At 42.3% G+C, this 15,851-nt stretch overlaps 1 protein-coding gene across 3 annotated transcripts in view; it reads right to left on the reverse strand.

Moving 5' to 3' along the window:
* Positions 1-15,851, reverse strand: part of LOC121379063 (tectonin beta-propeller repeat-containing protein 1-like) — a 48,037-nt gene that overhangs the window by 19,843 nt on the left and 12,343 nt on the right. For all 3 annotated transcript variants that reach the window (XM_041507522.1, XM_041507523.1, XM_041507521.1), the window contains exons 9-14: positions 7,908-9,264; positions 6,792-6,922; positions 5,823-5,972; positions 3,856-4,008; positions 1,816-1,955; positions 202-329 (exon numbers count right to left, since the gene is read on the reverse strand). In XM_041507522.1, the coding sequence (XP_041363456.1) occupies positions 202-329; positions 1,816-1,955; positions 3,856-4,008; positions 5,823-5,972; positions 6,792-6,922; positions 7,908-9,264 (2,059 nt within the window). The remainder of the gene's footprint in view (positions 1-201; positions 330-1,815; positions 1,956-3,855; positions 4,009-5,822; positions 5,973-6,791; positions 6,923-7,907; positions 9,265-15,851) is intronic.

The following is a 15,851-nucleotide window of genomic DNA, read 5'->3' on the forward strand; positions in this document are numbered from 1 at the left end:
ACAGACGGACATACAGATGGACGGACAGAAGGATGGACAACACCATACCATAATACGACCCATCATAGACAGGCATATAAAAATACATCACAACAAAAGCAAGACACGTACAACTGAAAACACTCATTGTAACATATATATGGTATCTCACAGGAACGATGAGGTTTAGTGTGAAGATACATAATTGTGTTTAGTTCTCACCTTTGAAAACTCCCCCTCCATATCCTCCACTGTAAAACCAGACAGTGTGGTTGTAACCGAGCGCCCAGGTCACCCCACAGGGAGATGTTTCAATATACTCAAGATGACCTCCTACAGGAATCCAACACCTACAAAAACATACATAAGAGATATATGAAGTTTAAAGGGACGGACCCTAGTTTTTAAACACTAAGGCATATATATTAAATACTAAACGAGATTGCCTGTCATACCATTTTAATGAAACTTTTGCTGGTCAGATACCAAAACTGTTCACTCGTTTCATAAAAATGGTATGACAGGCAAGCTAGGTTAGTATTTTATTTATTACAAACCAAATGCAAACAAGTCGCAACGTAGAAGTACATGTAAGCAGATGTCGAGACATACTACATTTTATTTTTTTGTGAATTGGGTCAGCAAGTGATCTACGTCACAGGTAAACTTAAACGAGGTCACAGTGAGCAACGAGACGTCATCAATGTACAGTTTAGATTTTGGGGTGAAGCTTGCATTAATTGTTAGTTAATGAGGTTTTGAAATTCACAATCATGACTGAATTGTTGAATGGACAAGCAAAGATTGAGCTGAGTTAATGGGATTGACTAGATGTGACGCTGACATTTTATACATAGGGCCGTAAAGAAGAGCAGGAGGTTGAGGCTTCGTACACAATTTCAATTAATGGCCATATTTTGTAATGGTACACTTTTAAATTACACTATTTTGTACAAACACGGTTAGATACGTTTAAACTTAATAATCTCTGAACAAAACATTTTCAACAGCAATTTTGCACTCAGTGTTTTCTAGTGTTTGGAAAAAAGGATGCATCATGCACTCAGTTTATTTTATTGCAGGGAGATGCAAAGTGACGTCATTCGAATACCAACATCATTCATTATCCCATAAGCCTGCGCATGCCAATATTTCACTAGTTAGATATTGCGTAATTGTTATGACATGAGTAATATCTTACACTGCTGTTAAATAATGTTCACTATTAAAGCAGCTTATGATCACTGAAATGAAACATTACTTAATAAAAAATATATTTTATAGTTTATATTGTTCATTTCCGTACAACCAAAGTTATTCTGGTCATCCTGGTGTTTCTAATACCACAAAATGCATTTTTCATAGTAATGATTATGGAGTCGAGTTCTAGTCTATTTTTATGGATATTTTCCAATTTCATCTTCACAGACTCTTGTTTCACTCTGAGTTACAGGTTTGTAGATTAACTAAACTTAGTGTCCATTCTTACAGGTTAAAACTAGGATCTGCTTCTTTAACAATATATATGTATGTTACATACATGTACATTGTGCCTCATAAATTATAATTTTTTGTCAAAGCCCACAGTGCAGTGAGATAAGAAAGTTTAATTGTATTTAGGTCAATGTCATATTTAATATACAGTGTCAAGTAGTTGAAGGAGGTAATGTATGTAGGTAATGTATGTAGGTCAAGTTCAGAAGTTATACAAAATTATATAGATGAAGAAAATACTTTTTTTGCAATATATATGCCATTTCAGTCCAATGATGGTGATTACTTCTACATGTATGTACACATTTAAGTATCAATCTCATAATAATGCATGGGTCTCACATCTCATTGGCTTTCACATGGCAGGTCGGAGGTCGGTGGATGTACGTGTCTCCGCGGAGAGTTGTTGACCACACAGAGCCTACTGGGATAGCTGACCGAAGGTTCCAAAGAGAGGCATTCGCACCACATATCACAGACACCTTTGGAACACAATACAGTAGAGTCATTATAACAGCCATTCACAGATTTTGAGACATATATTATCAGTGTCCAGTGCATATTATGTAATAACTGAAGTGTTGAAAAATCAACATTACACAAATATGAGGTGGAAACACATATTAGAATTACATAAATTTAAGACAAAATTATTATAAGAGCTACATGTATCCATTCAAAGGTTATACATATTAGACATATCTTATCAACATCTATTGCATATTTTGTGTATGACATGAGTCTAAATTCAATATTGCAAAAACTACGATTTAGATACATATAATATTATATACTGTATCTTATCACATTTAAGATATAAATTACTATTATATAATAGCCAATAAAAGGCAACACGTATTACATACATGTATTTTATCATATCCAATTCTCAGCATTAGTCCAAAGACAATTTGTTCTGCTTACTCCTGTTTCATGTATATAAAGAAATGAATTAACGATTGTTTGTTATTTCTTTCACATTCATCGGGGTATGAAAAAAAATCATCCACAAACTGTATGAATCGGCAAAGCCGTTCTCACATAAGTTTACAGATGATTATTTTTGTTCATATCCAGATGAAAGTAAAATAAATAACAGACAATACTTCTAATTAAATTTCAATCATACATGTACTTGCTAATAATAACACTAAAGGTTCATGCTATATTTCAGAATTATTTTTGGTCCATAAACAATAATGCTTAATAAAAAAAAGAAATGTTTTATTTAACGACACACTCAACACATTTTATTTACGGTTATATGGCATCAGACATATAGTTAAGGACCACACTGATTTTGAGAGGACACCCGTTGTCGCCACTTCATGGGCTACTCTTTCCGATTAGTAGCAAGGGATCTTTTATTTGCACTTCCCACAGGCAGGATAGCACAAACCATGGCCTTTGTTGAACCAGTTATGGATCACTGGTCGGTGCAAGTGGTTTACACCTACCCATTGAGCCTTGCGGAGCACTCACTCAGGGTTTGGAGTCGGTATCTGGATTAAAAATCCCATGCCTCGACTGGGATCCGAACCCAGTACCTACCAGCCTGTAGACCGATGGCCTAACCACGACGCCACCGAGGCCGGTAATAATGATTAATAAGATAACTTGCCCACATAAATGACATCATCTGATATGACATTCCCTGATGACATAATTTTACATTCATCAACACAGCATTTTGAGAGTACTGCTAAAGCAATACACGTCCCCTATCTGACCCAACAATTTTTCGTATCTTCTAAATTCAAGGGCCAAATATCTGTTGAAAATGGTAAATCACCATGGAAGTTAAACTTGATCAGCAACAGTACATGATAAAGCTATAGACAAAATTTCATCTCAATATTTGAAAGTATTGCAAAAAAAAAGTCTGGATCTGTTTTTCATATCTCAAGGGCCATAACTCTGTCAAAAATGGGTAAATTGCCATGAAAGATGAACTTCATCTGTAATAGTGCATGATAAAGCTATATACAAACTTTCAGTTCAATATCTTAAGGCCTTCTAAAACAGAAGTCTGGAAAACCAATTTTCACATTGCCTAAGTTCAAGGGCCATACATGTAGCTCTGTCAAAAATGTGTAAATAGCCATGATCTGTAACAGTGCATGATAAAGCTATACACAAAATTTCAGCTCAATATCTCAAAGCCTTCTGCAAAAAACATCCGGAAAACATATATGGGACAGATGGACGGACGGACAGACAGACAGACAGAAGGACAGAGATGAAACCTATACAGTCCCCTCCGGTTGGATGGTAGGGGACTAATAAAAGAACAAACTCCCGTTGGTACATCTGGACCAATGGGATGACGTTATATTGTAATGGAAATTTAATTATGAAACTGTACTAGAAAGACTGACTCACCCAATCGTTTGCCTCCACTTCAGAAGACGGACTAAGCAGGTAGGGTCGGATTATTTTCACAGTGTCGGCTGTATGCACAGCAAACACTGTGCTCTGGTTGGCAGTGGACACTCGGTAAACACACACGATGTCCTGTATTAAAATCTGCACATCCTGTTGAGAAACAGTTATATCAGTATTTAAAGTAGCATTATCAGTTTACATTTCATTTTAATTTACATTGATTTATAGTTATAATATCCAATTACGCTGTCCTGGGCACCGGACTCGGTGGCGCAGTGGTTAAGCCATCAGACTACACACTGGTAGGTACAGGGTTCACAGCCCGGTACCGGCTCCCACCCAGAACAAGTTTTTAAGGGCTCAATGGGTAGGTGTAAGGCCACTACACCCTCTTCTCTCTCACTAACCACTAACCAACTAATCCACTGTCCTGGACAGACAGCCCAGATAGCTGACGTTTGTGCCCAGGACAGTGTGCTTGAACCTTAATTGGATATAAGCACGAAAATAAATTAAAATGAAATGAATGTCCTGGGCACACACCTCAGCTATCTGGGCTGTCTGTTCATGACATTAGGTTAGTTATTGGGTTGTTAGAAACCATGCTATATAATGACCCCACACCTATTGTCCGAACCAAATTGTTAACAACTACAAAAAATTACTCTCCTACCTTTAATTGCCGTTAGATTTCCTCCAAAGTTTGTCCAGACACAAATCACAAAAAAAACCACTACAAATATACAGATTCCACACATGAGACTGCAACGATGTCGCTGATATCGTCTTTGCTGAGATTGCATAGGAAAAAATACATGCAGTTTTCTGCCGTCTGCCACGTTGCTTGTTTATGGAAAACTCTTCAAGAGTGGTGAAAGCCTCCAAAGTATGTGACACAATTAATATGAAATCAATGATCTCTAGTGGTATCATTAAAAAAAAAAAATAATAATAATAAAAAATAATAATAAATAATATGACGTCATCACGTTTGCTTTTATATCATAACATGTTATGACATTGTTAGATTAAGTCCTATCCTTTCACCCCTCTTGAAGAATATTCCATAAAAAGTTAAAATAGCAGCTGGCACAAAATTACATGCTTTTTGCCCTATGCGCTCTCAGCGAAGTCAATATAGGTGACATAGTTATCATCTGGTATGTGGAATCTGTGTCATTGTAATGGGGTTTTTCAAGATTTCTGTCTGGACAAACTCTGGAGGAAATCTAACGGCAATTAAAGGTAGGAGAGTAATTGTTCGTAGTTGTTAACAATTTGGTTCGGACAATATACCCACTGAGTTATTGAAGTTGCTCTGAGTGGAAGCCGGTATCGAGAAGAGAACCCAATACCTACATGTACCAACCTTAAATCTGATGGCTTAACCAAGCATCTTAACAGCCAATCAAATGGTTATAACTCTCTATTGTGTCTATAGCAAAAATGTGATACAAATTGTGTTACAACATAATAAATGTGTGAACATGCTGTTAATAAATAATTATCAGTATTTAAAGTAACATCATCAAAGTTTATACATGTGTATTGTATTTTCATTTTAGTGGAATGGAATGGAATGGAAAATTGTTTAATGTGCACATTGTCCTTATACTTCACCATCAGTAATAACTTTCTTTTTTTGTATTTAACTTCTTTTTTTAAATTCATAATCATATAGTTAATACAGTAACTTTACATAACAAATCCAATGTTTATAAATAAATATATGAATGTGAAATGTATACACAAAATACTAATAACAATATCAATACTAGTCCTGTCCTTAAACAGTCCTAAAGCAGTATTCATATAAAGGATATATAATAAATCAAAGACAATTATACAGGAATAAAGAAATGTTGATCCTTTTTTTTTCATTTTATAAAGTAAAATATATTAAAAATTGAGATTTGCGTGAAAAGAAAATCTATTAATTTTGCATAAAAAACATCAGATACTACCATTTCTTTTCTTCTGTGCTTGTAGTGAACGGTGAGCAATCCTGTGTCACCTTCCTTCAAAGCGACCTCCAACTCGACCGTGCACGGCAGCCAGCCAGCGTGGCGACCAAAGTGGAACCACTGCATCGATGCTTTCTTCACCCACGAAGACTGAAAGTGTGTAGTGTGGAATTAACCATCAAGTTTTATGAATAGGAGGAGAGGGACAGAAATATGGTGAGCATAGACAGAATGGGACAAGACAAAGTAAGACTAGTTAACATAAGATTCGTTGAGACGTCTTGCAACCCAGATGATCAGGAAAATATAGAAATCTGATTAGACCACCGACTTCAACCATGCTTAGTTTATTTGACAAGGTGAAACTGTAAACCAAGTTTTACCTACATGTACATGTACATGTAGGACTTATATTTTGTGAGAAAAAAAAAAAAAAATATAAAAGTAATATCTATACCTCGCCTTTTTACTTTGTAAAGGCGAGATGATAATAGAAATTGTAAACTGGATATTAAATAATTTTAGCCAATTTCTCCTGAGTTATTTTTTCCTTTTTAAGAAATGTCCTCAAGTTTGTACCAAAACGCGGATCCTCACCAATACCAAAATGCTATGGTTCGCTGTTCGCGATGTTATTGTTAGCAGACGACAAACAAAATTGCGTTTTGCGCATTTGTTATTTACCTGGTAGGCATCGTTTCTAATCGGTTTTTTTAATTACTCCAGTGAGAGTGTTAAATCGTAGATTTACGTCCAACCAAGTTACATTTACATTTACAACGGTCTTTGAGAATAAGGTGCTTCTTGCACGTAAACGCAAATCTACGGCAGACATAAGTGCTAGTCGTAGACGTATATTTACACCTTTTTGTGAATATGGGTCCTGATCCATATTTTGTGTACTAGGGTTACCAGAAACTGTGCTTATGTAAATGCCTTATGTCTGGCAGCAGTAACTCCCATACTAACCTTGTCTATTGCACTCTCATAATACTGAAAATTCTCCGTTTCCTTGAGGTTTCTTTCTTGCAGCAGCTTCAAGATTTGTTGTCTAATCGCCACGCTAATCTTAGACTTCAAGTCTTTGCCAGACTCCGATTCTGAAATTTGAATTCATAACAAAATTATCCTATAACCATAACATTCAGGCAATCGATCTGGCATGTTATAAAAATGTAAAAACTTTTGTTTTGTTTCATGATTTAAGAAGATCACACAGATTTATTAAACATCGGCTATTGTTAGCCAAACATTCCATAATTTCGACACATAGTTTTAGAGTAAACCCACATTTTTATAATTAAGCACTTTCCCCACAAACAGCACAGAACATACCATATCTTTGACCAAAAAAAATAATCAGAGAATGGGTCCACTGAGAGGGTTCGATCCTTAAGTTCATGCACATCAGGCAAGTGCTCTACCGACTGAGCTACATGTAGATATACTGTCCCATAAATGAAAGTTAAAGTTTGTTTTGTTTAACTAAACCACTAGAGCACATTGATCAATTAATTATCGGCTAATGGATGTCAAACATAAATTTGGTCATTCTGACTCGTAGTCATCAGAGAAAATCTGCTACATTCATTCATTTCATTTCAACTTATTTTCTTGCTTATATCCAATTAAGGCACACACCTCAGCTATCTGGGCTGTCTGTCCAGGACAGTGGGTTAGTTGTTAGTTGGTTTGTGGTTAGTGAGAGAGAGAAGAGGGTGTAGTGGCCTTACACCTACCAATTGAGCCCTTTAGAACTCACTCTGGGTTGGAGCCGGCACCAGGCTGTGAACCCTGTACCTACCAGCCTGTAGTCCGATGGTTTAACCACTGCGCCACTGCAGCCAGTCCCACTACATTTTTCCATCAAAAGCAAGGGATCTTTTTATATGCACTTTCCCCACAGACAGCTAGGAAAGCACATACAATGGCCTTTGACCAGTTGTAGTGCACTAGTGGGAAATTTTAAAAAACCCAATCAGTTGAATGGATCCACTGAGGTGGTTTATCTAGTCATTAAACCTCGCCAATGTATACTATGATTGCAGGATAAATAAACTATAAATGAAATAATGCAAGCAATACCTTTTCTCGGCTGTAACCAGTAGACCTTCGTCGGATTGTTGATGGTGCAGGCCAAACCACTGAGCTGCATCCAGCAGTAACGAGGCATAGCCGGTGTCAACACAAACATTTCAACAACGCTGTGATCCGACATCAGGGTTTCCTCGGGAACTGCTGCTGTACCATCCCGTCCTTCATTAGACTGCAGAGACTTAGGCCTACAGCTCGACTGGTTCTTCGACATCGATGTCTCACAGTTGTCTGTAATAGTACCAGTGTATGCCTCACTAGGCAGCAAGGAAACCCAGCCAATACTTGCTGCTTGATTATCGTGACTTGAACTTGAAGTCGTCTTCTTGTCATTTGAAATAACATCTGTCCAAGGATTTCCGGAATTAGGCTTTTTGTCATTTGGAATAGCATCAGAGTATGGTGTTCTGTGAGTAGCTGCCATCTTGTTATTTGGAATGTTATTAGAACATTGAATGCCTTGAGTTAATGAAGTGCTACATTTACCACTGTTAGTTATCTTCTGAATTTTATCTGGACACATGCGATCACTTGAATCAGGAGCGTCATGATTGGTCTCATTTGGTTCACTGTTTAATAAATCTGTCACAAAGTTGAATATTTCTGATGACCTTGGCGACCACATGTTTGAGTCGCTGTCATTAACTAAACTCTGTGACGTACTTCTGTCTTTGGTTGTTAACTTCAGTTTGTCATTATCAGGCAAAGTCAGGGACTCATTCTTTACTTCATATGATTCATTTACATCAGGTGTGCTTAAACAATGATTGTCTACACCTTCTCCATCCTGAAATAAGTCATCTGATTGTTTCAAAATGTTTCCAATTTTATCATCTGTTTGCATTACTGAGTCAACTTTGGCATCGCCTGGATTAATATCACCAGTGTTATTCAGTGTAACATGGAAATTGCCATCAGTAATATCACCACATGTACCAACACTTGAAATATCACCTTTATTTTTTTCACTTGGTGAGACCTGAAAATCGCATTCCTTTGAAACAGCAGACAAAACAGGAAGGCTAAATGTTTTTATCCCACCATGCTGCATCGGCTGTTCGTTTCCATCCATTTCACTCTTCACTACACTGAATACCGGCACCACATCGCATATCGGCGTACTCCTCACTTCACTGTTCACACTGACACTGTCGGAACAACAACAATCAGATTCGTCCAAGTCCGAGTCGTTTCTCATCTCAGACATACAGCTCGAAGTACTGCCTGTTGATATTCCGCGGATGTCTTCTTGGAGTTGCAGTTTCTGCCACGATTTTCCGCCGAGATCGCTGTTTGTGACTCCAGCTCGGTAGTATACTTCTTGGTCATCCATTCCAATGGCAAAGACCTGTCAGTGGAATAGTACGACAGTGTGCAATTTTGGTTTAAAAAATTTAAGTGTCATAAGGACTCAGTTTGCAAATCTTTATAGCCTGCAACCAAACCCAGTGAGCCTGCTGTGCATCTCCAGTAGAACAGAAGATACACTGGAGAAAACTTGAGTGTTTTCTCTTTTATAGATACATTACCTGTCCTCAAACAAGTGCACCTCCCCCCCACGCAAGTGGTCTGGTCCGAACATCCCAACAGCCAATGGGATGGCCTAAATTCTTCTACTGCATACTGCTCTCTAGTTCCGGTCACATGACTGTAACTTCCTTCTTTTTCCCTGAGCGCATCGCACGGAGAACAGGAAGCGGGGAGGCCCGGGCGGGATGAATCTTGAGGACAGGTAATGTATCTATAAAAGAGAAAACACTCAAGTTTTCTCCATTTCTATAGACATTACCTGTCCTCAAACAAGTGCAGCATTCAACAGATGGTGGTGGGTGCCGAGATCCGTAGATGCTTGTGATAACTCCCCAACCGGAAAGAGGCTGACTAGTGGAAGAATAAGGCCAACCTTGGTAAGCCCTCATCCTAGGGATGCCCGTCACAGACCAATGCAGGTGATGTTAGTAACAACAACCAGAATGGTGGCATCCGTCAGCAGTGGCAGGTACGGCTCCTAGAACACATGGACCAGGAGGCGGAAGCCACATCTCATGCTGGTTCTGACAGGGTGGGAAGACGTAGCCACCAGGGATGCAGGTGTTAGGTAACCCTCACGTATTGAAGTGTTATAGTTTTTCAATAAACAAGCGACAACCTAATGAGGTGCATCCGTCAGAACATTGAACAAAACAAGACCCCCGAGTGTTTTCTGTCTAGTACACCAAAGATCTGTTAGTTCAATAACGACAACCAATAACCACATGCAGTGCAGGGTAAAGGTTATCGAGACAAAAGTTCCGGCACCAGTACGTGAACTGTGCAAAAAGAACAAAAGTCTAAGCAATCCTCATCTGTCTATTCGATGGACATCTCGGTATGCAGCCCAGAATCAGACAGACATCAACGGCGACGAGGACGGCTTGTATTCAACAGAGTCTGTGCAGCAACAACCGGACCCAGATGATGGAACCCCTCAACGTCTTCTGTGGTGACATCCCTCAGATAATAGTTGGCGAAGATGGAGTCCGTAGCCCAGAACCAACCAGTGATAATGTGCTGAATGGGTGTGTTGCAGTGCAGGGACATCGTGGCAGCCAAGGCACGGAGTTCATGCGGATTAGAAGCAGACGGAGCAGGTAAACCCCCTTCTGATAGGCGGTCAGGATAGAAGACCGGATCCAGGTGGCCACCGTGTTCTTGGTAAGGTCCCTCAACCGACTCTGGTTACAGGAAAGGAAAAGTCTTTTGCGATGTTGTCGAAAAGATCTGGTCCTCTCGATGTACTGGTGCAGGGCTCTGACAGGGCACAACGCCAAGTCCTCAACGTCCGCCGGACCAACGATAGAGGAGAGGGCCTGCACAACATACGAACGAGGCGCTTGGTCTGGTAACTGATTCTTTGCAACAAAGTTCATGAGTAACCCCAAGTTGACTGCACGCCGATCTTGGTGAAAAACGTACCAAGTCTACATCAAGAGCATGGAGTTCTGAGACACGGGCAGCCGTGGCAAAACCGAGTAAAAACACCGTCTTCCGCATCAAGTCTTGCAGGGAAGAGGATTCGATCGGCTCATAAGGTGCGGTGCGATAACGCTCGTAACACCAGATTCAGGTCCCATCTTGGTGGCCGAAAAACGGTGTACTTGATCATCAAGGCGAAACCCTTTGATCATCTTATGGATCTCAGGAATACCCGATAACTTCGTTCCAGTAGCGACATCACGAACAGTAGCGATGACCGAAACGTACCCCAGCGATGGTAGACCCCTTTAATCGTAAAGTGGTCCGCAGATACAGCCAAAAAACCCAGCAAGACGAAGTATCTGGATCGTCTGAGGTTTGAGGTTTTGCCGGAAAACACCCTCGGTGAAAGCAAAGCCATCTGACGTTAGTAGTAGATGATCTGTGCGCTTTCAAAATGGCCGCCGTAGACTGTGAAGAAAAACCTTTCTTTCTCAAACTCTTGGCGATAAAGTCCACGCGTGCAGTTGGAACAACTGCGGACGTGGATGGTATAGTCTTGACGTGGGATGCAGCAAACAGATGATCCCAGTCTGGCAGCGGTAAAGGATGTGGATCGGCAAGACGTATTAGATCTGGATACCACATCCTGGATGGCCACATTGGAGCAATGAGTAACAGGCGACAATGGTACAGCTGAAACCTCTGAAGCACCCTTGGAAGGAGGATTCGTGGAGGAAAAGCGTACGCGTCCATCTGTTCCCAGATGATGGCCAAGGGCGTCGAGATCCAGAGCTTCGGGATCCAGCACCGGAGACACGTAAACCCTCAGCTGATGGTTGAATCGTGTGGCGAAGAGATCGATGTTTGGTGTCCAAAGTCTGTCGCACACCCATCGAAACGCTTCGGGATGGAGCATCCATTCCGTCGGCTGTGGAGACGACGGCCGAGACAGTGTGTCGACTAGTACATTGGAAACCCCTGGAATATGGCGAGCCCGAAGTTGCAACGGAATCTCGTCAACCAGCTTGTAGAGACGATAAGTCAACTGCAGCAGACTGCTGGAGTGGGTTCCGCCCTGACGGTTGATATAAGCCACCGCGGTAGTACTGTCTGTGGCTACCATGAGAGAGGCGCCTGACAGCATCTCTCGCCAATGAAAGATGACGTAACTGACAACATCTCCAACAGGTTGATGTGTAGATCGGCTTCATCTGGAAACCACACAGCCACCAACAGGGACTGGACTGCAAGGCGACTGGTAACCGGATCAGCAAATCTGCGTTATTGTACTGAATGCATGGATTCAGAAACAAACTGGATACCGCGACCTCTAAGCATAAAATGTTGCGCCGACGTCAAAATTACTCTTGCAATGATACTTCATGAAACAGTAATAGAGTGATTCAGGAAATCAAGACATCGGAAACAGCGACCCCGTGATACAGGCAAGAGCCAAGACAGCGTAGCAACTCGCTACGCTACATGCCCGATATACCTGGAGTGAAGCAACGCAAAACAGCAACCGGCTAAAATCCACGGCCGTCACACCACCCGGTGCGAAACAGCAGCAGAGACCATCTAGACAGCATCGGTCACGAACTCTGGCGGTAACAACAGTAAACGTCAGTGAGTTGATAAGCCGCAATGAACCATAGGAAAACGGTGACGGTAAAACCCCCGTACCACGTGATGGCAAATGGATAACTTCCGGAACCAGCGGAAGTAGCGACTGTCTTGCATCGCACACCGGATATAGAGAACGATCTGCCGAATGTCGCTGAACCTTCCTCGAACAAGAGAATATCGTGTGCACGGGATCTCAACACAAGTGACCGGAACCAGTAGACTTTCTTCGTCACCAACCCGGAACGCTTGTAACGTCGACCCCTTCACGGCAAAGAGCCGTATGTAGACCACAGGTCTGCCAAGATTACCGGCTTGTGCTGAAAGTCAAGAATGGATCGCTTCAGGCAAGTCGGTTGACGATAGTGTGCAATCGTAGTGCACATCGACGTCACGGAAGATATAAGGTAGACCAACATCAAAGTCGACGGCTAGAACAAGGCATATCCTCTGGCATCCTGCACATGAGGAGTTATGGTCGCCATGTACAACATGTACGCTGAACTGAAGCCATCGACAGGACGTGCCAATCTGTAAGTTCTAGGAAGACGTCTGGTCCCGCCGGAAACAGCGTCATCCAAGGCCGGCGTCACACCGTTGAAGGATAGGTTGAAGACGGGATACGTTCGTTGTGACGAATGGGGAATGGCACAAACGAAGTCTACTCAAGTAAACCGACATCGGATCAGTCCTCAAACGGAAACCTTCTAGAATGGTGCGAGTGGACTGTGAAGTGACGAAAGCATATACACCGCAGCGAGACAAACAGTCACAGCCATGTGGGTCACTGCGTCCGGATCTTCTATAACGGAAGGTGCCGACGCATCATCTGGAAAATCGGTCAGTAACCTGGCACAGGCACTTCGATCCAATGTACTGGCTGCATCGGAAACACGGACCGTGGACGGTTCCCGTCAGGAGCCGGTGTAACCCTGAACGCCGAATCAGCTGCCGACTGGTGTGGACGGTACGATGTACACGGACCGGCAGGAGCCGGTGGAACCCTGGACACTGCACCACTTCGATCGATCACGGGACGACGGTACCGAACGGTGAGCCGATGACGCAATTTTCCAATTCGTTACAGGGCTCCGTCTGCTTGCTGGGAACAACGATACGCACGGGCCAGTTACTGGTAGCCGTGTAAACCGACGGGGGCCTGTGGCAGCCAACGATCGAATGCCGATATCTGCCGGTGGAACCTCCGTGGCGATCATCGAACCCCGGACCCTTCTTGGCTGAAACCGGTGGATGGGCCAGCGGCGGTAGCATATCAGATATGACAGCCAGACAATCCTCAGTGACAAGTGGTCCGCCGCATCCAGATCTTCCAGCACCGCATGAACCGATACATCATCAGAAAGTCACGTAGCACCCGTGAACAGGCCAGTCGCTCTGGTCATGGCCCGATGGAGATACCGGAGAACCGGACCGTGGGCGGTCCCGTGTGGATACCAAGGAACGGATGACCACATCGTCGTTGGATGTGGCAAGGACGGCAACATGTCGTAGACAGCCGCCAAGCAATCCCTCATAGTCATATGGTCCGTAGAGTCGGGCTCTTCAATGACAGATGCCGCAGGCGCTTCATCACCAAAGTCTCGTAGAACTCGAGCACAGGCCATCGATGTACCGTAATGGAAGCCGCTGGTTAAACCGGACCGTGGATGGTCCCGTCTAGCCCTCGGAGGCCTTGGAAGCCACATCAACTGAAGGTTGGCGCTGACGATCTATGGAACCCGTAGGGAGCCATACAGGTCATGTGGAACGGCTACGGTCCCGGCTCCGATGCGCCGAAGGGGACTTCCCCGCCGAAGATCGGTGAGCCTTGGAATCCGTGGAGCGTCTATCTGAATGAGCCGGCTTCTTAGAGGGCTGCGTAGAGACCGCAGGCCTGTCATCCGAAGTCTTAAGTAACGGTGGAGCTGAAGAAGCCGCACCCCCTGAAGAGGGGACTGGAACCGGACCTGACCCCGAACTCGCCGATTAGGTAAGGTCGCCATTGACGCCATTGTTTCTTCCAGCATGGTCGGTAGAATTGAACGTAACTCTTCCGCCACGGAGTCAGCAATCGAAGGCGAAGATTCCACCTTCTTGGTCCTCGAAGATTCCACCTTCTTGGTCCTCGCTGACACCACCTTCAGGTAAGCCGCGAACTCGACATCAGACAAGCCCGCACAAAGGTCGCATCTAGAAGTGAGGCCACACGAACACGACAACCTGGGTCGCCGCCGGCTAACTTCTTCCAGCGTAACACGCTCGAACTAGTCGCCTGAACATTATCAGATATGATAATAGTAATTTTTCAATCTGTGAAAGAAAGAAAAAACGGCAACCATAACACAAATACAAAGCCGGTAAATAAAAACGCCATTTTGCAAATGGCGTCCGACACGACAACCGGCGATATAACAACATTTCATGTAATTAACACTTGGCAAGTCAAGCGAAATACGCGAAAGACATATGAAAGCTAACGAAAGCTAACGAAAATTAAGGTGAAAAACATTTCACCCAAACACAAAGCCAGTCAACACAGACGCCATTTGCTGCAAAATGGCGTCCGACACGACAACCGGCAATATAAACAACATTTCATGTAATTAAACGCTTGGAAGTCAAGTGAAATACGCGAAAAGAACATACGAAAGCTAATGAAAACGAAGGTGAAAAACATTTCACCCAAACACTAATACAAAACCAAAGGTCTTATAAAAGTTGACTCCAAACAGAGCCAAGCAAAAGGACGTCCAGACCCTTTAGCGAAGAGAAAAAGAAGGAAGTTACAGTCATGTGACCGGAACTAGAGAGCAGTATGCAGTAGAAGAATTTAGGCCATCCCATTGGCTGTTGGGATGTTCGGACCAGACCACTTGCGTGGGGGGGAGGTGCACTTGTTTGAGGACAGGTAATGTCTATAGAAATAAATGTTTTGCAAATTTTTTGGAAAATTCACGAATAATGAAAATGTATAAATTACAGAGAATGGTTACAACAGTTCTGTACTGAAGTCACAATTTATTATACAAATTACAATTATTTGTACACAATTCCAAAATGCACAGCATAAATGGCAACATAAATGACTGCATCCTGTAAATCTTGCCAATCAAAATTTGAAAAATAAACATTCTGAGAGTACTGCTATACATGTCCCTTACTATAGGATTAACATATTTTCATACATCTTTAAGTTCTTGCAAGGGCCGTAACTGTCAACAATGAGCAGATCCCCATGAAAGTGAAACTTGATGAATACGGTAACTCAACATGATAAAGCTATACACAAAATGTCAGCTCGGTATCTTGAGGCACTGTGAAGAAGGTCCAGAAAACTGTATGTGGGACAGACGG

Source organism: Gigantopelta aegis, chromosome 8 (genome assembly GCF_016097555.1).
Source record: "Gigantopelta aegis isolate Gae_Host chromosome 8, Gae_host_genome, whole genome shotgun sequence".
NCBI classification, from domain to species: domain Eukaryota; kingdom Metazoa; phylum Mollusca; class Gastropoda; order Neomphalida; family Peltospiridae; genus Gigantopelta; species Gigantopelta aegis.